The sequence below is a fragment of the Bos taurus genome, chromosome 6 (assembly GCF_002263795.3).
Source record: "Bos taurus isolate L1 Dominette 01449 registration number 42190680 breed Hereford chromosome 6, ARS-UCD2.0, whole genome shotgun sequence".
In the NCBI taxonomy this organism is placed as follows: Eukaryota; Metazoa; Chordata; class Mammalia; order Artiodactyla; family Bovidae; genus Bos; species Bos taurus.
In genome coordinates this window covers 103,840,200-103,866,121 of record NC_037333.1, presented here as the reverse complement: position 1 = coordinate 103,866,121, position 25,922 = coordinate 103,840,200, and the positions used below count along the sequence as shown (strand labels likewise).

The 25,922-nt window shown below is 42.7% G+C and overlaps 1 protein-coding gene across 3 annotated transcripts in view; it reads left to right on the top strand.

Annotated features, from left to right (window-relative positions):
* The window catches only part of STK32B (serine/threonine kinase 32B), a 405,448-nt gene that overhangs the window by 246,892 nt on the left and 132,634 nt on the right, over positions 1-25,922 (top strand). For all 3 annotated transcript variants that reach the window (XM_024993631.2, XM_024993630.2, XM_059887810.1), the window contains one exon: positions 5,352-5,525. In XM_024993631.2, the coding sequence (XP_024849399.1) occupies positions 5,352-5,525 (174 nt within the window). The remainder of the gene's footprint in view (positions 1-5,351; positions 5,526-25,922) is intronic.

Below are 25,922 nucleotides of genomic sequence, written 5' to 3'. Positions count from 1 at the left end.
CCAGCAGGGCCTCTCTCTGTACTTATATCTCAGCCTGTCTCAACTCCCTGCAGCTTCAGGTGGGTCTCATCTTCGTTTGGGCATCAGGATCTAGACAGTCTCACAGTTACAGCTTCTGGCCAAGCACGCCTAGAGGAACAGGTTTTTCTTTCAGTGTCCACACGCTGATTGCAAAAGCATCTGCAAGGGGGCCTGATGAACCAGCACCAGTGGCCAGTTGTTGTTCTGTCCCTCAGTCGTGTCTGACTCTGTGCAACCCCATGGGCTGCAGCAGTCCAGGCAATCCCTGTCCTTCACAATCTCCTGGAGCTTGCTCAAACTCATGTCCGTTGACTCGGTGATGCCATCCAACCATCTCATCCACTGTAGTCCCCTTCTCCTCCTGCCCTCAATCTTTCCCAGCATCAGGGTCTTTTCTAATGATTTGGTTCTACACATCAGGTGGCCAAAGTATTGGAGTTTCAGCTTCAGGATCAGTCCTTCCAATGAATATTCAGAGTTAATTTCCTTTAGGACTGGCTGGTTTGATCTCCTTGCAGTCCAAGGGACTCTTGAGAGTCTTCTCCAACACTGCAGTTCAAAAGCATCAATTCTTCGGCTCTCAGCCTTCTTTACAGTTCAGCTCTCACATCCATACATGACTACTGAAAAAACCATAGCTTTGACTAGACAGACCTTTGTCAGTGAAGTAATGTCTCTTCTTTTTAATATGCTGTCTAGGTTTGTCATAGTTTTTCTTCCCAGGAGCAAGCGTCTTTTAATTTCATGGCTGCAGTCACTATCTGCAGTGATTTTGGAGCCCAAGAAAATAAAGTCTCTCATTGTTTTCATTGTTTCCCCATCTGTTTGCCATGAAGTTATGGGACCGGATGCCATGATCTTAGTTTTCTGAATGTTGAGTTTTAAGCCAACTTTTTCACTCTCGTCTTTCATTTTCATCAAGAGACTCTAGTTCTTCTTTGCTTTCTGCCCTAAGGGTGGTGTCATCTACATATTTGAGGTTATTGATATTTCTCCCAGCAACATTGATTCCAGCTTGTGCTTCCTCCAGCCCAGCGTTTCTCATTATGTACTCTGCATAAAAATTAAAAAAGCAGGGTGACAATATGCAGCCTTGACATACTCCTTTCCCAATTTGGAACCAGTCTGTTGTTCCATGTCCAGTTCTAACTGTTGCTTCTTGACCTGCATACAGATTTCTCAGGAGGCAGATAAGGTGGTCTGGTATTCCCATCTCTTGAAGAATTTTCCATAGTTTGTTGTGATCCATACAGTCAAAAGCTTCAGCATAGTCAATGAAGTAGACTTTTTTTGGAATTCTCTTGCTTTTTCTATGACCCAATGGATGTTGGCAGTTTAATCTCTGGTTCCTCTGCCTTTTCTAAATCCAGCTTGAACATCTGGAAGTTCTTGGTTCATATACTATTGAAGCCTAGCTTGGAGCATTTTGAGCATTACTTTACTATCATGTGAAATGAGTGCAATAGAGGTGCATAAATTTCCTAGTCAGTTTTCCTCTCTTTGTTGAGAGAAAGGAGCAGGAATCATCAGACATCCAACAGGTACACCTTAAGTGAGGAGGGAAAATCCCACATGAATTAGAAATAGGGAAATGCAGGGTGTTTTGAGACCACACATTCTGCAACCAAATGGTGTCTCTTATGCACTCTTCTTGAACATAGACAAAAAAAAAAAATCACTTCATCATACAAAGTCAGTATTACCATGATACCAAAATGGGTCAGGACAAAGGTAGGAAAATTTGAGCCAGTGTCACTTGTAACATTTGATAAAAAAAATCCTAAATGTATAGAACAGTCTTTTGGACTCTGTGGGAGACGGAGAGGGTGGGATGATTTGGGAGAATGGCATGGAAATATGTATAATATCATATATGAAACGAGTCACCAGTCCAGGTTCGATGCATGATACTGGATGCTTGGGGCTGGTGCACTGGAACAACCCAGAGGGATGGTAGAGGGAGGGAGGAAGGAGGAGGGTTCAGGATGGGGAACACATGTATACCTGTGGCAGATTCATTTTGATATATGGCAAAACCAATACAATATTGTAAAGTTAAATAAAATAAAATTTTAAAAAAATAAATAAAAATTAAAAAAAATAAACCAAATCTATCAACATACAAAGAGAATAAAAAAAATCCTAAATGAAAAACATTAATCCAATTTTAAAAAATATATATAGTATATGTTTATCTAGTATACTTCTCTATGATGTGTATATCTATTACACTGGAGAAGACTCTTGAGAGTCCTTTGGACTGCAAGGAGATCCAACCAGTCCATTCTGAAGGAGATCAGCCCTGGGATTTCTTTGGAAGGAATGATGCTAAAGCTGAAACTCCAGTACTTTGGTCACGTCATGCGAAGAGTTGACTCATTGGAAAAGACTCTGATGCTGGGAGGGATTGGGGGCAGGAGGAGAAGGGGACAACAGAGGATGAGATGGCTGGATGGCATCACTGACTCGATAGACGTGAGTCTGAGTGAACTCCGGGAGTTGGTGATGAACAGGGAGGCCTGGCATGATGCAATTCATGGGGTCACAAAGAGTCGGACACGACTGAGCGACTGATCTGATCTGATGTAATAGATACGTATATATGTGTCTTATTTACTTAGATACACATATATGAGTGTGTTTATCAAGTAAGGTTTAGTTTAGGAATGCAAAGACATTTTAATGTTAAAAAAAAAAAAAGCCTCTGAACCACTCAATAACATTTCTTAGCAGTCTAGACAGCAACTTTCTTAACTGGATAAATGTTATCCAGTGGCAGTCGTCCAGTGGTTAGGACTCCACACTCCCAATGCAGGAGGCACGGGTTCAGTCCCTAGTCAGGGAACTAAGAGCCACATGTGGCAAAAAAAAAGTTATTCACCAAATATCTACAGCAAACAATTTATTTAATAGAGTTTACTATATTCCAGACCAAAATGAAAATGCGCGATGTCACCTCTTGTAATCAGTGTTTTACTGGAGGTCCTGGATAGTAAAATAAAATAAGGAAGAAGAAGTAGAGGGCATAAGGATTGCAAGGATATATGAACATGGCAGTTGTTGTGAAAGAATCATCATTTCATGTAATAAGTGGAAAAAGTGGGGCTTCCCTGGTGGCTCAAGAAGTCAAGAATCTGCCTGCAATGTGGGAGACCTGAGTTTGATCCCTGGGTCAGTAAGATTCCCTGGAGAAGGGAATGGCAACCTATTCCAGTATACTTGCCTGGAGAATCCCCATGGACAGAGGAGCCTGGTGGGCTCCAGTCCATGGGGTTGCAAAGAGTTGGACATGTCTATGCGACTAACACTTTCAAAAGTGGAAAAAGTATTAGAAAGATATTATAACTAAGAGGTCAGCCAAGCTGCTAAATTCAAGATAAACATAAGCAATTCCAGAGTACATCTTCCCCTAGCAATGACCTGTGAGTACATCTTACTTTAAAAGACTGTCTTCTCAAATAAAATCTATTTTAAAATATCATAACAATAGGAAGGTTTCATATGTATACCTATGGCTGATTCATGCTGATGTATGGCAGAAACCAACACAATATTGTGAAACAATTATCCTCCAATTAAGAATAAATTTAAAAAACAATAATGAAGTGTGATAATAACAACGATGATAATAAAAATATCATAATAAAAATGCATACATCCCAGGATTTTAAGTAGAAAATTATAAAGCTTTACTGACAAGCATAAAAAGAAGACCAGACATTTAGATCATAAACCAGCCATTTCTTCGCTCCCTCTGGCTCCCGATGTCTGTCATATGGGACTAGATGGCATTTAGGTTTCCTCCCAGTTCTGGAGCTCTCCATCCCATAATCACAGGGTCTGTCACCTCTTCTATGACCGAATCAGGTTCCCTCCCCTGGTCTGCACGGCCAGGGCAGGGAAACACGGCAGTGTGCGACTACAGCAGCATCCCAACAGTGGGTAATTGTAAGTGAGGCAAGACTGAGGGGTCTGGGTCCTTGTCTTCACCCTAACACTGGCTCACTGAGGCCCTTCTTCCCTCTTCTGTCCAACAAGAGGGATAGCCTGTCTGGCCCAGGATATAATATTCAAGGATCTGAGACACAGATCTAAGCATCCAGGACAACATCCAGTCATTCTGCAAAGTCCTTGTTACAGTCCATGGTTCCATGTGGATTGTGACAACATTTTATGATGTGATTCTAGTTTACAATTGTTTGACACCATTCTTAGGGTTTATCTGTTGTCTCTTTGATCCATAAAAGGCCTAAGTGCATTTCTTACTGCTTTGGGGAAAAAATACACCCCAAAACATAGTGCTCAAAATACAATCACTCAATTATCTCATGTTCTGTGAATTGACTGGGCTCATCGGGGTGGTTCTGCCCCACGTGATGTCAGCGGGGGCTATAACAAAATATCCAAATTCCCAAAGGGTCACTCCCAAGGCTGCTGATTGGCGATGGCTGGCACTGTGTGCTCAGCTGAGGCTGTCGAGTGGAGCACCTTGGTTTTCCTTCTTGTGGTCTCTCCATAGAGCTTGGGCACCAGCTGGGTTCCAAGCAGCCATCCAAGTAGAAATTGCCAGTTCCCTTAAAGCTTGGGTGTTTCTTGCAAGAGCATCACTGCCCTCTAGGGCTGTAGAAACAAGCTCCTCGTGGGGAGGGCAGGGGAATGGAGTGGAGAGGAGACTGCAGCTTTGGAGACTTTACTGAAGTCCATTGTTGTTGTTCAGTCACTGAGTCATGTCCGGCTGTTTGCAACCCATGGACGCAGCATGCCAGGCTTCTCTGTCCTTCACCATCTCCCAAAGTTTACCCAAACTCATGTCCATTGAGTCAGTGATGCCATCCAACTATCTCATCCTCTGTCATCCCCTTCTCCTCCTGCCTTCAATCTTTCCCAGCATCAGGGTCTTTTCCAGAAAGCCAGCTCTTAGCATCAGGTGGCCAAAGTATTGGAGATTCAGCTTCAGCATCAGTCCTTCCAATGAATATTCAGGTTTGATTTCCTTTACGATTGACTGGTTTGATCTCTTTGCAGTCCGAGAGACTCTCAAGAGTCTTCTCCAAAATCACAATTCAAAAGCATCAATTCTTTGGTGCTCAGCCTATGTCTAATTAAAGCATGCACTAAAAATGAAGTAGCGTATTGGAGACCAGCATTGGTTCAGGTCCCATTTGTCAGCTCAGACCCAGAGGACTGGTACTTCACCACAGGGCACTGTGACTTAGCATCAGTGCCTCTCTCTGAGCCTCAGCTTGCGCTTCTGGAAAATGGGGCCATTGACCTTGAGGGCATGGGAGACATCTCCATCCCTAACTTTCTCTGCTTCTCGGTGCTCCTAGGTACTCCTTCCAGGATGAGGAGGACATGTTCATGGTGGTGGACCTGCTGCTTGGAGGGGATCTACGTTATCACCTGCAGCAGAATGTACATTTCACAGAAGGGGACGTGAAGCTCTACATCTGTGAGCTGGCCCTGGCCCTGGAGTATCTGCAGCGGTACCACATCATCCACAGGTAACATCATCCCCAGAGGGATGCCAGTGGGTAGGGTGTGATGGGAGCAGTCTGCAGCCATGGAGAATATTTTCTCACTGACATTCTTTAGATGTGGCAGTACATGGAGATCATAAAAAGCAGAGCAACATTATTATTGCTCATACCTTCTCTGCAGACAGCCTACTCCATCATCACCTGCATTGAGGTGAAACACCGCCACTGCCCATGTGCCCTCCTCTCTTGGTACCCACTGCTTAGAGACGTGGCTGCCCTTTGCTTTTCCATTCTGGTATGTCTTTGGGAGCCTGGAGTGTTCAGACTCAGGTTAGAAGGAGTGGCATGAGTTGGGAACATGACGGATTCTACTCTCTTACTTTTCATACCTTGAAATCAATGCTGTGCATCGTGGAGGACTTCTTCCTCTTGCAAAGCTTTGGTGCTGGCTTTGGGCTCTGGATATAAGCAAGAGCTTTGGGCTCTTGCTCAGGACCTTGACTTTTCCCTGCCTGTGCACAGCACAGATGAGTAAGGTGAGTTTGACTGCAGAGGCAGGAGGCTAGCAAGAGCCTTCAGATAGCAATGGGATCCTTGTTGTTTACTCGCTAAGTCGTGTCTGAGTCTTTTGTGATCCTGCGGACTGTAGCCCACCAGGCTGTTCTGTCCATGGGATTTTCCAGGTGAGAACACTGGTTGTGGTGGAAGATCTCCTTCTCCAGGGGATCTTCTCAATCCAGGGATCAAACCTGCCTCTCCTGCATCTCCTGTGTTGGCAGGTGGATTTTTACCATTGAGCCACCAGGGAAGTCCAGCAGTGGGATCCTTAATGAGGTCTTCTCTCTGACCACAGAGGAGGGGGCATGAGTGGCTGCAGATCTGTGCACCCATGGTCTTGCACTGTGCCTAGAGCGTCTTCTTCTAACTTGTACAATGTAGGAAGACTTGGGAAAGACAAGCACTTGAATTTCTGTGTAAAGATGGTAGATTAAGCACACACACGCGCATGCATGTGCACACACACACTTACATTTTCTCACTTCTAAAATCTCCATAAAATGGAAATGAAGTATGTTTGAAAAATGGCAAATTCACAAAGATGGAGAAAACTAAAGAGGAGACTATCACAAAACACAGGGGAAATTGGAAAGAAGGTGTTTCGTGGTAAGTGGCTTACGACACCAGAAGCTGAATTTTGAGTTGTGTCTGGAAATAACCATGAATTGATAGATGTTAAAGAATCTCTTCAAAGGCTCAGAAATGAATAGTCATCAACAATGATGGAAGGAGGGAGAAGGGATAAAAGAGAGGCTAAAATGGGGTGCAGGGTTTGAAGGCCTTTTAAGACATTTTAAAAAGCACCAATCTGCTTGCCCATCCTGAATAACTGGATGTCTGTCCCTTCCTCTTCCAAGCAGAAGACTGAAGGCTTATTCACTAAAGATAGTAAAACAGAGGGTGTCTGAACTGAAGTACGTTAAGACTCTTGAGTTGGGATGCAGTACTGAAGATAGCACAACTAACTAGACGCATCCATACCAGATGCTGAAATAACACACCCACCCCACTTCCAGCTGGGCTCAAGACTTCAGCTTCCAGGCTGGACACTGGAATGATTTCAAGGGGGGATGTGGCTGAGCCAAGAGGAGAGAGATTATGACATCAGAAGTTCCCCAGTTCCCTTGGAGTGTAGTTCACAGTCAGTGAGACCTGCTTCTTTGCTGTAAGCTCCCAACTGGGTTAGTGATGACTAAAGATTATCAGATATCCAGAGAAATCTTCTAACATGAATAATGAGAGCCATGCAATCAAATGGGAAAAAGAAAAAAAAAGCTTGGAATAAACAGAGACTCTGCCAGGAGAAAGAACTATCAGAAGAATCATGCTCAGTATTTTCAGAGGAATGAACAGATTTTTGCAATTGTAAAATAAACGCTATGTTTACTTAACATTCAAAGAACAAACTTCAGATCAGAGTTCTCATAAATTAAAAACATGAAAGTAGAAATGAAATATTCAGAAGATGTGTTGGAAGACAAAGTTAAGGATATTCCTTAAACAGTAGAATAAGAAGGAAAAAGAAAATATAAGAGAATTAGAGGGCCAGAACAGGAAGTTCAATATCAGACAGAGAAAGAAGAAAGGGAAAGAGAGAGAGACAGAGAGAAAGAAAGAAAATAGGGAGGGATGGAGGGGGTGAAGAAAAGGGGGAAAACATTCCCTGGTGGCTCAGCTGGTAAAGAATCTGCCTGCCATGTGGGAGACCTGTCGATTCCTGGGTTGGACAGATCTCCTGGAGAAGGGAAAGGCTACCCACTCTAGTATTCCGGCCTGGGGAATTCCATGAGCTGTATAGTCCATGGGGTCGCAAAGAATCAGACACCACTGAGCGACTTTCACTTCACTTCACAGGGGGAAGAAATCATCAATGAAATAAAGACCTGAAATATATGAGTTTCCAGATTGAAGGGTTCACCAAGGCTGCAGGGTAATGACTAGAAACAGACATAAATCAAAACAAACTTCAAAGCCAATAAGTCTGCACAGAAGAACAGGGTATAAAGGCTGAGGAATCAGGATCCTTTGGGATTATCTATCACTAGAAGGCGGAGGAAACGTGCTAATCAATCAAATCTGAGATGTACATTTTTACAAGTTCAAGGTCTCAAAAAATCTCTCTCTCGTATATCTTGTCTCAAGTAGTTAGAAAATGACATGGACTCTACTAAAATGAAGGGCTAAATCAGGAGGAAGACATGGTATATGGAAAGCTGGAGCTCCAGCAAAGGAGAGAAAGAGGCAAAAGCTTCACGATGATGGGCAGGTCATCAATGTCAGCTGTGCCTAAGGTGTAGACCATGACTAGTTCTGATTGGAGTCAGATCAAAAGACCCTCGGAGAGTCTTCTTCAGGAAAAGTGAGCTGATAAAAATGGCTAAGATATCTGGCTGCCTTGAGAGATTTATTTAGTTGGTTAAGAATCTGAAGTTGAATAAATGATGTCAGGAGAAAAAACCTCAACAATAAAAAGAAGGTAATTTTTTAACTCCAAGGAATCAAAGTGTTAGCTAGGACATTGGATATCATACAATTTACTACATGAAGCATCTCTGTGTAGCATGCTTAGTCATAATCCCCTAAACCCTGAAAGTTGACCTAACCAGAAAAATATATTAATACACCGCTGGGGAAGTGAGGGAGTGGCGAGATGAGTGTGTCTCTTGCGGACGCATAAAGGAAAAAGACTGCTTGCTACACACGCTTTCATCCATAGTGGGAAGACAGTAGATAGAGCAGGAAACTGAAAATCAATGAGTCCTATACACTTCGAGATAAGGAGCTAAATACCAAATAAATACCAAAATTATAGCCTGAGACAGATGAATGGGATGGAGAGGGAAAAGTGGGAGAGAAAGATATGAATTGTTGCTAAAAATTGTAACAAAACTTTCAGTACAGTTTGATTCTTGGAATTGTTCACGTGTATAATTTTGACACAAATAGTAGCACACATGACCGAATGCAAATGAAGAAGAAACAGGAAAAGAAAAAGTATTTAGAAAGAGGAAGGGGGAAGAGGTGAGGCTGTAGTAGTCACCATGGTAACAGTAGTAGTAGTAATAGCCTCAGCAGCCTTAGCCATAGAGGAGTAAAGGGAATGTTCAATGAAATGCGACCTGTTTACTGAGGAGCATTGTTCATTCACACAGTCAAAGACTAGCTTTTGCCCGCAGGAATTCTGGCTCCAGAGTCTCTGCTTGTAAGCCCTGTGCTATATTTGTTAAGGAAGGTCATTTAGTACTAGAGAAGACTCTGTGGGCTGGCTGGGCTGCTTTGAAGGCACGGAAAGATGTGAGCTCTTTACCAATCTCTTGTATCAGTGTCATTCACCAATTTTCACTGTCATTGCTCTGCTAGTGTGCAATAGATGTGCAATAGAATAGCAATAGATGATCTATTCGCCTACAACCCCCCAGACTGAGTCTTTGTGGACCTGAGTGAGACAGAGGCCAGCATCCCAGGGCAGACAGACCAGGCGAAAATGAAACTGTCAGTTAAGAGCATGGTGGTTGGGGGACTTCCATGGCACTCCATTGGTTAAGACTTCACCTTTCAACACAAGAGGTACAGGTTCTATCCCTGGTTAGGGAGCTAAGAGTCCACATGCCTCAAAGCCAAAAAACATAAAGCAAAAGCAATATTGTGACAAATTCAATAAAGACCTTAAAGATGGTCTACATCACACACACACACACACACAAATCTTTTTTTTTTTACATTTTATTATTATTTTTTTATTTTATTTTATTTTACTTTACAATATTGTATTGGTTTTGCCATACATCTGGAAAAAGATATTCTATGCAAATAGAGATCAAAAGAAAGCAGGAGTAGCAATACTCATATCAGATAAAATAGACTTTAAAACAAAACTTTTAAAAAAAGAGCATGGTTGTTGGAACCATTTCATTATATTTCAATAAATATTTTAAAGTTGCTCTCTTTGGGGTCATCTGTCCTCAGATTCTAAATCTACCTTGGAGAAAAGGAGCTGTCCAACAGTATAGGGAAATTGTTTTTAAAAAATCCTCTAAGTAAATGGAATTACCTTACCATTTGTAAACTTACAGACTTGGCAGAGATTTGAGTCCGGTTTTCTCCCTCTCCCATATGGTTCAACAAATCTCTTTTTCACTGTATACGTGTGTACAGACTTGAAATGATGTGTGTCTGTATTCACCGTGCATAGGGATTTAGGACAGTGTTGGGCAATGTTTCTCATTCATTCAACAGCTGATCTTATAAGTCCCCCACTGCGTACGTACAAGACATTTTCAGTGCCACATTTTATACAGACTGATGAATGTTGCTTCTTCCCAAGTAGCCACACTTGCAAGTGATAGAATCCTTTGACAAATGCAAGCCTGAGTTGAATTGCCAGTAATTTCTTATCTTCTATCTTGGTGGACTCGGACATGTGACTTAGCTTTTCATACCTCCTTTTCCTAATCTGCAACATGGGCCTGATGACATCTGCTTTGCTGGGCTCTGATGCAAATTCCATGAGAAAAAAGTTCATAAAGGATTTAACTGTGCTTGGGAGGGGTTGGGGTGGGGCCTTACGTGCCTCATTCCTCTTCCTTTCATCTGGGGAGTTGACTTTGCAGCCAGGTGTTCATTTATTCTCAGTGGTGACAAACCTCCATCCTTTGAGGCTGATGTTGAGGATTTGTAGAATGTAACAGGGATATATGTATACCAATGGCTGATTCATGTTGAGGTTTGACAGAAAACAGAAAAATTCTGTAAAGCAATTATCCATCAATAAAAAATAAATTAAAAAAAAAAAGGTATTTCAGAGTATAACCCAGTGGGTTTGAAAGCACTGAAGCAGGGAAATACCACTGTGGGTTCAAAATAAATCATTGTTTTAAAACAATTAGAAGATCTACTTTTTAGAGCACTTGAGTTGGCCCTTCAATCTTCCAAAACACTCTGGGCTAAGAAACGTGCCAGCCCTGGGAGGAAAATGACCGATGGGACCCTTTGCCTGCACCAGGGAGCACTCCCCAGATGGAGGAGGCAACCCCCCTAGGGGCCAGATTACTGCAGTCCAGGGGGAGCACCCAGGACAGGACATCACATGTCCTGGGGCAGAAGGAGCTCTGAAGAGGGCACCCAGCCCAGACTGAGGTGGGGGGCAGGGCAGGGAGCACAGAGGAGGCTGGCAAGTCTTCCTCTGGGACATGCATCTGTGATTTGTAGGACAAATAACCATTAGCTCGGAGAAGAGGAATGCAGGAGACACTGGGCAGATGAGCTCCTAGAGAGAGTTTGGGTGAGTAAAGCCTGTACTGGTCAGCTCAGTAGGGGGCACATCCTGAGACCTCCACTGATGTTAATCATTGATGGGCTGAAGTTTGGGAATGACCTAACTCAACTGGTAATGGAGAATAACCTTCGCTGAAGGCCCCTCCCCAGAGGGCTCTTCAGCCAGAGCTGGTCACTAGATACCCAGAAGGGCCAGGTCATAGAAAATCAGATGAGTAAAAACAGCGCCAGTGAATCAAGCTTATTAAACTCTTATGTGTCAACACTACTTTAAACTAGACATAGGAATATATGCTTACATACAAACGTGTATATGTGTGTTCACATATGTGTGTGCATATATATGGGCTTCCCAGGTGGCATTAGTGGCAAAGAACCCTCCTGCCAATACAGGAGATGTAAGAGACGTGGGTTTGGTCCCTGGGTGGGGAAGATCCCCTGGAGGAGGGCATGGCAACCCACTCTAGTATTCTTGCCTGGGGAATCCCATGGACAGGGGAGCCTTGTGGGCTATAGTCCATGGGGTCATGAAGAGTCATATACTACTGAAGCAACGTAGCATGTGCAGATATGTGCATGTGTGTATGTTAATATACATATAAATATCACCTCATTTAATTCTCATGTCAGTCCAATGGGCAAGATACGATGATTACCCTCATTTGTCATGGTGATTAGACAATTTGCACCCTGACACACAGCTGGAAGGTCATAAGCCAGGTTTCAAACTGACACTCTCTGATCTCAGTTCTACCCTGGACCTCACACTGATGAGCGTGCTCTGTCCTGACTTTCTTATCTTTCAAAATGCATTGAACTGTTGATAGAGCACTTAAATGAGGGAGGGTGCTTCCACATCTGAAAATGACAATATGCACAGATGGATCTCATCAACCCCCCCAAGGAAGGCTGTATTCTAGCAGTGGCCATGAAGCAAGGAAGGCTTCTAGTGGTGATGCCCCTAGCCTGTAAATCACACCTGACTTACTGTCTGGCACAGGGTAAGTGCTCCATAACTATATATTGAATCAATGAAGAAATACTCAAGAGAGGAAAGACATGCCTTACTTGAAATTACTTGAAAGCACAAGTTCAAATGCAGTGGGTCACTACCTATATCTCGCACAGCTTCCTATAATTTTTCTGCCCAAATATCCCTTGATATCTGAAGAGTCAGACTCTCAAAAGTTTCCCAAAGTAGCTTGCCACAAACATGAAATTCCTTTGAAATTAAAGGATGTTATAATTTGATGTTAAAAATTTCACGAAGTTTCACTGCAAAATATAGTCATAATTCTTTTGATACATAACTACCTTTCATCACAAAAATAAAGGATATGAACAATAAAGGCTTCTCGGAGTCTCCTTGATGAATGGCAGGTGCTGTTGTACTACATCTATCAATTTTGGGAAAATGAACTGATCTGAAGAGAGCTCATGGCTCAGGTGAGGTTCAGGGCACCTGTAATTCTTTCCTCTATCTTGTAATTTTAGATCCAATCTAATCCAAATATAAGCTGGTAAACAGCAAGCTTGTTCACTCTTTAGAACAGAGCAGAGACCTAAATGCTAATTGAAGTGGCTTTAGGGAAATATTTTCGAGCTTCTTTTGGAGAAAAATTTTCACCAGTGAGGTTACTTCTATCAAATTGTGGTCTGAAAATGCCTGAAAGCCTTAGGGCCATATCTTTCACTCCCTTGGGAAAAATCTCTCAGTGAAGTCTGATTATTTATATAGTGCACTTTATTTTGCTTCCAGCCCCGAATCTGCATCACATTCAAATGAACTCACAGTCTCAAAGGTTTGTAATCTCAGTGATCCTTCACGTCATCAGATTCACAAGCTTCCTTTCCAAGACAGGAATCTCGTAGATGTATGAAAAGTATCTACATCTTTGCCTTGGAGTTGTTGATTGAAAGTATTCAGCCTTGAGAAAATATCTGCTTAATGTGTCAAATATTTGTGAAGCCCTTTCTATCATTAAAGCTAATTATAAATTTTATTTGAGGGTTTTTTTATGATCTTAGTCAGAAATCTTTTTTTCTCTGTTTTTACCTTTAGGAAGGATAATTGTTTAATCCTGAAACACCAGCAAGCAATTTTCTTTAAACTAGCATTATTTCTGAGAAGAGCAAATTTTCCAAAGTTATTTCTCATTTCTACAAATTGTCTAAAAGATAAGGATACAGTGCTGTTTTATAGCTTATCGTTTTGTTATCAAGTCCAAGATCATACTGCTCACCACATGCGAGTGTGCATGCTCAATCGCTCAGTCATGTCTGACTCTCTGTGATCCCATGGACTGTAACCTGCCAGGCCCCTCTGTCCATAAGATTTTCCAGCAAGAGTACTGGAGTGGGTTCCCATGTCTACTCCCAACTACTCACTGCATGACAGGTCTTTTAATCAAAAGACAAGTTGTTGGGGCAAGAAATAGTGACTTTATTTGGAAAGCGAGCAAATAAAGATGGAAGACACACACAAGAAGATGGAAGACTCCTGTCCCAAAGAACTGTCTTGTCTGAGTTAGAATTCAGGCTTCTTTTGTACTAAATGAGGAGGGAATAAAGTTCAACATTTCTAATTCTGGTCAGCCTCCAGAGTTCAGTCCAGTTCAGTTGCTCAGTCGACTTTTTGCAACCCCATGGACTGCAGCACACCAGGATTCCCTGTCCATCACCAACTCCCAGAGCTTACTCAAACTCATGCCCATCTCATCCTCTTTCGTCCACTTCTCCTCCTGCCTTCAATCATTCCCAGCATCAGGGTCTTTTCCAATGAGTCAGTTCTTCGCATCAGGTGGCCAAAGAATTGAAGTTTCAGCTTCAGCATCAGTCCTTCCAATGGATATTCAGGACTGATTCCCTATAGGATGGACTGGTTGGATCTCCTTGCAGTCCAAGGGACTCTCAAGAGTTTTCTCCAACACCACAGTTCAAAAGCATCAATTCTTCGGCACTCAGCTTTCTTTATAGTCCAACTCTCATATCCATACATGACTACTGGAAAAACTATAGCTTTGACTAGATGGACCTTTGTAGGCAAGTAATGTCTCTACTTTTTAATATGCTATTTAGGTTAATCATAGCTTTTCTTCCAAGAAGCAAGCATATTTCAATTTCATGGCTGCAGTCACCATCTGCAGTCATTTTGGAGCCCAAAAAAATAGTTTGTCACTGTTTCCATTGTTTCCCCATGTATTTGCCATGAAGTGATGGGACCAGATGCCATGATCTTCGTTTTTTGAATGTTGAATTTTAAGCCAACTTTTTCACTCTTCTCATTCACTTTCATTAAGAGGATCTTTAGTTCTTCTTCACTTTCTGCCATTAGGGTGGTGTCATCTGCATATCTGAGGTTATTGATATTTCAATAACAATCTTGAATTTCTTGAATTCAAGATTCAGTCTTGAATCTGGCAATCTTGATTCCAGCTTGTGCTTCATCCAGCCCAGCGTTTCTCATGATGTACTCTGTATATAAGTTAAATAAGCAGGGTGATAATATACAGCCTTGAGGTACTCCTTTCCCAGTTTGGAACCAGTCTGTTGTTCCATGTCTGGTTCTAACTGTGGCTTCTTGACCTGCATACAAGATTTCTCAGGAGGCAGGTCAGGTGGTCTGGTATTTCCATCTCTTGAAGAATTCTCCAGTTTGTTGTGATGCACACAGTCAAAGGCTTTGGCGTAGTCTCTGAAGCCTCCAGAGAGAGTGAGTTAATTTCTTCCTTCCTGCAGTCATTCACAGGTGTCCCTGGTCAGGATATTTCCTGTGAGCTACACAAAGATATTTTAGCTTGATGCCCATTACCTGGGAGACAAGGTTCTCAGAGATGGGCCATTATTTATACTTTAAGTTTATAGGAACTATCCCTTTAGTGAATAACTTGTAGTACAAGTTATTCACTTGTATTTTTACAACTTTTTGTTACTTTATTGAATACACTGAGAAAAGAAAGGAGTAAATTTTGTTTTTTTGCTATGGAGAATAGGGTTAAGTCAAGATTTTATTTCTAACAGATAATATGTGTTCATGTTGCAAAGTTCAAACGATTCAAAAATGTGTAATTGAAAAATAATTCTCTGATTATCTTGAAGATTTTCATTTATTTAAAGTATATGCTCTTCAGGCTTTCTTCTTGAAGTCATCATTCATGTTCTCTGTGGACAATTTAATTTTTAAATATTAACACATAAAAAGTAAATGAAGCATGTGCAGGTACACACACACACAGGAGATTTTTGTCATTTTGTGTCTTTGGGTGGGAACAGTTTAAGAAGGAGATTACTCACTAGGGCAGAGCTTGGAACTGAAAGTGAAAGTGTTAGTCACTCAATTATGTTTGGCTCTTTGCAACCCCAGGAGCTGTAGCCCACCAGGCTCCTCTATCCATGGGATTCTCCAGGAAAATACTGAATTGGGTTGTTATTTCCTCCTCCAGAGGATCTTTCTGACCCAGGGATCAAACCTAGGTCTCCTGCAAATGCAGTGCATTCTCCCCGTATTTGGAACTTATGATTGGAAGGTAACAAAATAGGAATCACTTTGTAAGATACTATATCCATGATGTAGATAAAATTTTGCTGAGCATGTTGCATGTGCCAGGCTCTACTTTAAGTGCTTTACAGGTATGACCTCACCTAATCCCAACACCAGGCCTTAGAGATGGGGCCCATTATCAGCCCCATTTTACAGGTGAGACCAGAGTCTCATGGGGAGGAAATAACTTGCCTGAGAGCAAACAGTAAGTGGACATCTCAAGTCACCAAGATCTTACTGTCTCTATACTTATAGTAAGTGGCAGTCAGTTTCTCTATCATATTTACACATAATATTTATTATCCAGGCTTTTATGAAGGAAAAAAAAATGTGACTATCACCAAAAAGTGACACCTTTTGCTTTCACACGTACATGCAAATAGAACTCTATTTTCTGCGGCAGTATTCACCTCTTCTGTCCCCGAAGCCCTTGGCGTTTCCAGATGAGTTGCTCATTATCTTGTGCGGACAGCACTAGTTTTCAGCTTTGGTTGTCTGAACTGATGGGGCTCGTATCTGTGTTCTCACTTTGGAATGCTTGTGTGTTTATGATTTAATTTTCTCTTTGGTAAATAGAGTCACTCCCTTAGGCTTGTGCCTCCTGAATTCTGGAAAGAGAAACTGTCTTAACTAGTGATAATTTGGTATAGTTGCCTACGTGTATTTTGTTGTTGTTTGAAATTAACATTTATTGGAGCACAGTTGCTTTACAATGTTGTTTATGTTGCTGTTGTTTAGTCGCTAAGTTGTATCCAACTCTTTGCAACCCCACAGGACTTCCCTGTCCTTCACTATCTCCCAGAGTTTGCTCAGATTCATGTCCACTGAGTTGGTGATGCTATCTAACCATCTTATCCTCTGCCACCCTCTTCTCCTTTTGCCCTCAGTATTTCCCAATATCAGGGTATTTTCCAATGAATCAACTCTTCCCGTCACTACTGAACAATGAATTGAATCAGTCATACATATAAATATATCTGCTCCATTTTGGACTTTTTTTTTTTTTCCTGGCTGCATCATGCAGCAGGTGGGATCTTAGTTCCCTGACCAGGGATTGAACCTGCACCCCCGCATTGGGAGTTTGTGAGCTCAGGCACAGCATCTAACTGATCTGAAGCTCTGGTTTGTTACCTGTAGCAAAAATGATGGTGGACCAAAAACTGCCCCTGCCACAGGATGGCCATATCCTAATTACTGAGCCCTGTGAATATGTTATATTCCCGGCCAAGGGCTTCAGATGGGGAGATTGCCCTGGATTTTCCAGGTGGTTCGATGGAATCACAAGGCTCTTTAGAAGTGGAAGAAGAGGAACAAGAAGAAGTCAAAGGGATACAATGTGAGCCCTCAGCCTTCACCCCAGGCTTTTCTGGCCTTGATGATGGAGGAAAGGGCCATGAGCCAGGAAAGGCAGGTGGCTTCTAGAAGCTGGGAAAAGGAAGGAAACAGATTCTCCCCAAGAACCTCCAGAAGGAATGCAAACCCTGCCATAACCTTGACTTTCCATTGGACCTCTGACCTCTAGACTGTAAGAGAACAAATTTTGTTGTTTTAAACCACTAAGTATGTGGTCATTTGTCACAAGCTGAAACTAATACCCAACTACACTTGGATGTTTAAAGAATAAACTAAAATAATGTGTTGCATGTTTAAACTTAGTCCCCAGTAAGTGTTCAATAAACATGAGCTTCTGTGACAAAAGTTACTGATGATGGTGATGATGATGGTGATGAAGAAGAAGACGAAGCTGATGGTGACGATGATGATGGTGATATTTGAGAGCCTTACTCTAGCCCATCCTCCAGCCTCATCTCTTGCATTGCATCCTCTTCCTTTGGTTCCACCCACAGACTTTTTAAATTCACTTGTTCCAGACTCCTTACTTTTTTCCCGAGTTCCTGCTGTCTTCCACTTCTGTTCTTCCTCTGCATGGTGCTTTAAAATGCTTTTACTTACCCAGTCCACCTGGTTAAATTATTCCCAACTGGGAATTCTCTGGTGGCTCAGGTGGTAAAGAATCCACCTGCAGTGCAGGAGACCTGGGTTCAATCCCTGGGTTGGGAAGATCTGCTGGAGGAGGTCATGGCAACCCACTCCAGTATTCTTGCCTAGAGAATCCCCATGGACAGAGGAGCCTGGCAGGCTGCAGTCCATGGGGTCACAAAGAGTCAGACACGACCGAGTGACTAAGCACATTAGGATTCATGGTGGAATTCTGAAGGGTATAGAGCAGGGTTTCTCAGTCTTGACAGTGTTGATATTTTGGTCCAGATAATTCTTTCTGGTGGGGGCTGTCCTGTGCACTGAAAGACTTTTAGCTGCATTTGTGGTCTCTACGTTCTAGGTGCTTAAAGCCCTTCCTCTCCTTCCCTGCCAAGTGTAACAATCAAGAATGTCCCCAGATACAGTCGAATGTGCCTTGGAGGGCAATGTCACCCCTGGTTGAGAATTACTGCTTTAGGGGATATTGCCCCAAATCCTGCTCCAAACCAACAGCTGTGCAAATACATGACTTTCCCAAAGAACACAACCCTCTGGGAAACCCAAGCACCACTTTACTAACAGCTGGGCTTGGACCCCAAACCTCAAAAAAGCCATTTCTAGGAACAGAGCCAGATGCCATGGAGCATCATCCCAGTGAGCTACTGAGGACTCAGCACCTTCAAACCGGAGGCCAGGGGGCTGCATCTCACTCCTTGTGCCCAGGAGGATGCCACAGAGAGAAGTGAGCAATAGGAGTGGTCAAACCTGCAGGAGGTGCTGAGCAGACTTACAGCCTGGCTGGCCCCAGCCAGACACATCCCTGGATGGGTCTGTGGTATGAGAGGAAGCAGATCAGGAAAGAGGTGGTTAGTTAAGGAAGAGGTGGGCTGCATGACTTTATTTCTGACTGCAAGGAAGGGAGAAGCAGGAAGAAGTGAGCCCACCTCTGCACTCACCTCTCAGCACACAGTGGCCCAGTCCATTGCCTGGAATCCAACCTCTCAGAACAGCAGTCTTTGCAGAAGTGAGGAAAAGAGGGATATAAAGCCTTTGACATCTTCTGCATCATCTCATTAGTTTCCTGTGGCTGCTGCAACAAAGTACCACAAACTTGGTGGCTTAAAGCAACAGAAACTTATTCTCTCCCGGGTCTGGAGGCCAGAAGTCCAAGATGTCAGCAGGGCTGGGGTTCTTTCTCTCTGAAGGCTCTAGGGGAGGCTCCTTCCTCGTCTCCTGGCAGTGCCTTCCGATGGCTCTTGGTGTACCTTGGCCTGCAGCAACATCACTCCAACCTCCGCCTTCACCTTCATGTGAACTTGTGGTCCCTTCATCTCCACGCCTCAAATCCCCCACTCCTTTCCCTTATAAGGACACCAGTCATAGGACCACCTCAAACCCAGGATGAGCTCATCTCAAGATATTTAATTTCATCACCTCTCCAAAGAACCTACTTCTAAATAAGGTCACATTCACAGACAGAGGGGGTTAGGACTTAGACATATTTTTGGAGGACCCAGTGTAGCTTACACTGTCACCTTCCAGCTCCAAGCCACTCCTGTATAAAGACTCCTAAATGGTCCAAGGAGAGACGGGTGGTTCCTCCTTTGGGCATCCTCTTCATACTTTGAGGAGGACTTCCCTACACTTACTATTGTGTGCTGGAGACCCCCCAAAACTGTATATTCTTCCAAAAGGTGCTTTCAGAATTACCTATGTCCTGGTTCCTGATTTTAGGTTTTGGCACATAGTAGGTGTTTAATAAATGTTTATGGCTCAGCAGCACTTTTTACAGTAGCCAAGACATGCCAACAGCCTAAACATCCATCAACAGATTAATGGATAAAGAAGCTGTGGTATATATACATATATATATATATATATGTATACATATATATATATATATACATATACATATATACATATATATATATATATATATATATAGTGGAATATTACTCGGCCATAAAAAAGAATGAAGTAATGCCATTTGCAGCGACATGGATGAACCCAGAGATTATCATACTTAGTAAAGTAAGCCAGACAGAGAAATACAAGTATCATATGATGTCACTGCCATGTGGAATCTAAAATATGACAGAAATGAACTTATCTACAAAACAGAAACAGACTTAGAAGCATAGAGAATAAATCTTGTGGTTGCCAAGGTGGAGGGGGGTAGAGGAAAGTTGGACTGGGAGTTTAGGATTAGCAGATGTAAATTATTATACAGAGAATGGAGAAACAACAAGGGCCTGCTGTATAGCACAGGGAACTACATTCAGTATCCTGTAATAAACCATATTGGAAAAGAATATTTTTTTAAAAGGAAAAAAATGTTTATGCCTTAAATGAATGACTGAGGCCTAAGGAACTGAAACAGATTTCCCAGGTAGTAGCTTTTCTGCTTTGACAGGCTTTGAAGTAAACTTAATCTCAGGATCACATTCATTCATTTAGTAAGTGTTTAATTGGCACGTACTGTGTGCCAGACAGCACATCAGACATCCTGATACATAAATATGTGGTCTTTTTCTTAAAACCTCCAAATCTTCTTAATTACGCATTGAGTACCTACTGTGTGCCTGCCACTGGGCTCCCAGGTGGCCTAGGGAGACAGACATGCATTGACCCTCTCAGCTGAGGTGGGAAGTGCTTGCTCAGAGCTTGTTCAGAGTGCCACAACACACAGAGGAGCCAGGATTTAATTTGGCTTCAAGGGTCATTCAGGCTGCAGGGAGATGATGGTATCTGGGTTGGATTTTACTTGTAGGGGAGACAGGGGTGTTTCCTGAGATGAAGCATTCTAGAAACATGGTCTCTGGGCAGTCTGAATATCTGTTTGCTGATGGCAGTAGAAATTGTTAAAACCCTTTTGAAAAGATATTTGGCAATAAGAATCAAATACATTTAAAATATTCATGCATTTTGACCCACTGATTTCACTTCTTGGAATATGTCGTAGGGCTCCAGTCTGACCTGCATAAAAGCTTCTAAGCCCGAGGATATTTATTACAGTGTTGCTTCAATAACCAATAATTTTGAAATAACCTAAAGGAAAGAAATCAGCTTAGTAAAGTGTGTGCCTACTTTTAAGAGACCTGAGACTACGATATGCTTATATATATAGTGCTTACTGTAGAAATCCTGTGATATTAAAAAGCTACTTTTATGATTTTGGAAGAAAATTATAGCTTATAAAATTGCATGACTATGTAAAGAAATGTCTGCTTATTAAACAAACAATTTTCCAGGGCACTGGGGCTCAAGGGAGATTTTCTTTTTCTTCTTTTTCCTATTTTGAAATTTTCTTGAATGTTATCCTTTTAATGAAGAAAATCAAAGCATAGATTTCTCTCTAAAGGGAAGGTGTTTATCAAATGTGAGCTTTGTTTTTTTGTAAACTTTTATTTTTTTTAAATAGCAATGCTCTATTTATGGATACATCAATAATCATATGTATCTTCAGATACACAGTTTAGTAGTTTTGCTATAGAAATTAGTATATTTTGTTAATGATTAAATTACATTTTTTCTAAATCCTTGTTGAAAACTGCACTGTTGGGTTGGTGTAGAGGAGGTGAGTGTGTTAGAAAAGCAAATACATTTGATAAAAATTCAGAGCTGTTGAAATCACCTTAATATCATACTAAATTTTGGCACTTTACAGTGAGACTTACAGTTTGTCTATCATGTATGACCTTGAGATTGGACTGCCTGGATTGGAATCCTAACAATGTGAGAGCTCAGAACAGTTCATCTCATCATTCCTCAGTCTTGTCATCTTTAAAATGGGCTAATGTGAGAATCGGATGAAATGATCCATAAATGCTCATAGCATAATGCCTGCTTCACACATACTAAGCCTCTGGCGAGATTCATAGTAGAGTAATAGTAATTAATAAACACAGGATAAAACTGATATGACCTAATTTTGTATCTTAAATATCTTCCCCACCCCTCTCAGGCAACACTGTGCCGAAAATAAACTACCAGTTTTCATCAGATTAAAGAACAAACACTTCAGCAATCCTTCTTCACTACCCTCTGGGCCCAGCATCAGTGCAACGAGAAAGAAATTTTCAGTTGGGAAAAGAAATTGAAGGCATTCAGAAGTGTCATTTAGGATGGAAATTCCAATTCAATTTCAGGAGTAACTTTGTTATTTCTAAGCACAAAGCTTGGTTTCCCTTCTATTATAGGCCAGCATTTTGAGAATTTATGGCTTTGTGATGATAAAAAAGTGAGATACGAGAGAATCCAATTATTCCTTAAAGGGATTGTTCCATCTCCGGGGTATAAATTGCTCCTGCAATTGGGTGGAGAGCATTTATGTTAGATAATAAATTTTAGAAATAAGGACCTGGGTCTCAACGTAACGTCAAAGAAACTGGAATGAAATCTGGGAGCAGAATTTGAAGGCAGAAAACAAATCTCTGAAAGAATCCAATAAATTAGAGGCTGTTTTACAGAAGATGTTCAAAAGTAAGACGATGAACACAGCATCAGAAAACCGGGTCAGCATTTTTGGAAATGGCACCACGTAGTGAGAACACGAAGGCTGCTGAAGCCTTATTCCCATGCTGTTCCCTGAGGCCCTGCATCCCTCTCTCAAGTAGAATCCTTCATTCATTCCTGCAGTCATTCAGTAAGCAATGATGGGAAAGTGTCAGAGCTTGGGCATTAAGGGCAGATGCATTAAGACAACAAAACTACCCTCAAGAAGCCTCAGTCCTTGTGGGAGAAGCACGTTGGTTAATAATAATAGCAACCACATATATGGGGAATCTAGAAAAACGGTATAGACGAACTTATTTGCAAAGCAGAAATAGAGACACAGACATAGAGAACAAACGTATGGATAGCAAGAGGGGATGGGATGGATTGGGATACGTATAAAACAGGTAACTAAAGAGAGCCCACTGCATAGCACCGGGAACTCGACTCACTGTTCTGTGGTGACCTAAATGGGAAGGAAACCCAGAAAAGCGGGGATGTATGTGTACATAGAGCTGATTCACTTGGCTGTACAGCAGAAACTAACACAACATTGTAAAGCAGCTAGACTCCAATTTTTAAAAAAAATAATCCACAAAATAGCTGTTAAATACCATATTTGGTGCTCTAGATAACCATATATATACATATACACACTGCTACAGATACATATCTCTTATTATAATATATATGTCTCTCTCTCTATATATATATCTTATTATGATTCAGTGTAGCCTCCCCCACTTTTAGCAAGTGAAGAAAATATAGGGCTAGAAAGGATATGAATCATAAGAAGGGGTAAGTAGAGATAAAATATCCTGATAATTCCAAGAAGTAAGAGATCACATACACTATATATCTTGCCTGGGCTTCCGGAGCAGCTGTACTTTGAAGTCTGAATAGCATTTTAACAGGCACAGATGGCGGAGAACATTTTTTCCAGGAGGAGGATTTGGCACGTGAAAGGGGTTGACTGACTTCAGGTCTTCTTGTACAGGACCTTGAGTAAGGTTATTAAATACAGGCTTTGTCTTGTGGAAGTGGCCACAGGGCTTGTTGGAATAATTACTTTAAATCAGATAAGGATTGAAATAAAGGAAGAAGAGAGGAGGATGGTGTAGCTATTTCCATACCAACGGATTGATAACGACTACCATGCCACTCTGGAGAAGGCAATGGCAACCCACTCCAGTACTCTTGCCTGGAAAATCCCACGGACGGAGGAGCCTGGTGGGCTGCAGTCCATGGCGTCGCTAAGAGTCGGACACGACTGAGCGACTTCACTTTCACTTTTCACTTTCATCCATTGGAGAAGGAAATGGCAACCCACTCCAGTGTTCTTGCCTGGAGAATCTTGGGGATGGGGGAGCCTGGTGGGCTGCTGTCTATGGGGTCGCACAGAGTTGGACACGACTGAAGCGACTTAGCAGCAGCACCATGCCACTCTGCATTATCTCCCTTGGGCTGGAACTGATAATCTGTGCAGCCTTCACAGGTACTCATTCATTCATTTTTCCACTCATCCATCCAACCATGCGTGCATGTATCCATGCAGCCAGCCATCCTTTCTTCCATCCATCCATGCATACATCCACTCAACAGAGACTTACCTAGTACCTACATCATGTCAAGCTAAGGCTACAGCAGTGAACGGCTGATCAAGTTTCTGCCTGCTTACTGCATATGTTCTTGTGGAGGGAGGCAGACAGTAAATAGATGTGTATATAATATGTCAGGATATGATAGATGTGTGCGTGCTCAGTCGTGTCTGACTCTTTGAGACCCCATGGAATGATAGCCCGCCGGGCTCTGCTACCCATGTAATTTTCCAAGCAAGATTACTGAAGTGGGTTGACATTTCCTCCTTCAGAGGATCTTCCTGACCCAGGGATTGAACCCATGTCTCCTGCATCCCCTGCATCAGCAGGTGAATTCTTTACCATTGAGCCACTTGGGAAGCCCCAGGAGACGAGGTGTGTGTGTGTGTGCTAAATCACTTCAGTCATGTTTGACTCTACGTGACCCTGTGGACTGTAGACCCCCAGGCTGCTCTGTCCATGGGATTCTCTAGGCAAGAATACTGAAGTGGGTTGCCCTCCTCCAGGGAATCTTCCTGACCCAGGGATCGAAGCTTCGTCTCTAGGTCTCCGGCATCGACAGGTGGGTTCTTTATCTCCAGCGCTACCTAAGTGCTCTCAGATTCAATGGCAACATAGGGCAGACCACAAGCAGGGGTCTGGCTTGCTGCTGCTGTACAGAGGGCAGTCAGAAAAAGACCTCTCTGATCCTGGGCCATGTGAGCATGAGCTGCAACATGGGAGATGTGGGATTGTGGCAGTCTTGGGGCAAGCAGCCTTTCCAGCTGCTGGTGTACAGGTGGCGAGATGGGAGTGTCCTTGGCATGTCTCTGGAACAGCGAGAGAGCAACGTGGCTGGAGCTTTGGGGAGAGTGGTGGAAGTGAGACCAGGGTGGGAGGTAAGATCGAGGGGAATTGGGATTCATCAGCTCGGGCTTCTACCCTGACAGAGGGGAAAGCTATCATCCTGTTTTCAGCAGAGGATTAACATGATCTGATCTGTGGCTTCAACAGAGGTGCTTTCGCAGGTCGTTCTGGCTGCTGCATGGAAGATGGACTGTAGGCAGGAGAAGGGGAAGTAGCCCCCCTCCCTACAGCTGAAGAGAAGGCACAGCTCTTTCTGAGAGCAGAGACACAATTCAGTGGAAGCTCAGATAACCTGCCCTTGATACCTCATTTTGCCAAATGAGCCACAGCTCACTTACCTGGAAAGAGAGACTCCATTTGACAGATTCTATTGCAAGGTCCCAGATCCATTACTCCATTCTGGGGTAACAGAACTGGGGTAGAGCCATGGCAGTCTTCAAAGTACTCCATGCCCAGGGTTGGGAAGATCAAAGATGCTCACACATTACAGTGAAACAGCAGAGAGCCCCATGTGCTTGGAGAGAAAAAGCCCTAAGTCAGGGTTTAATGTGACTGTGAGCTCACCCAGGGGACAGGACGCCAGGTGAGATGAGGCAACCCTTTGGGGCTTAGGAGGGGTATGTGCTGTGCTGTGAGGAGCTGACTGTTCCCTGATCATTGGAGCTGTGATGTTGGGGAGGGCATAACTGATGCAGGGCATTGTGGGATCATGTGAACAGGAGGCTCAGGTAAGTTAGGTGGGAATCACCTGGATGAGCCTTGCAGCAGACAAGACAGGATGAAACTGGAAGGCTGAGCTAGAGTTGTTTATTTTTTATTGTGGTGAAATACACATAATACTTGATGCCTCACTGGTGGCTCAGATGGTAAAGAGCACCTGCAGTGCTCAAAACCCAGATTCGATCCCTGGGTTGGGAAGATCCCCTGGAGATGGAAATGGCTACCCACTCCAGTATCCTTGCCTGGAAAAGTGGATGGAGGAGCCTGGCCCCAGCCCACAGTCCGTGGGGTCCCAAAGAGTCGGACATGACGGAGTGACTTCATTTCACACATAGCACTTAACCATCTCGACTGTACAGTTCAGTAATGTTAAGTACATCCACACTGTTGTACAACCTAGAATTCTTCCAT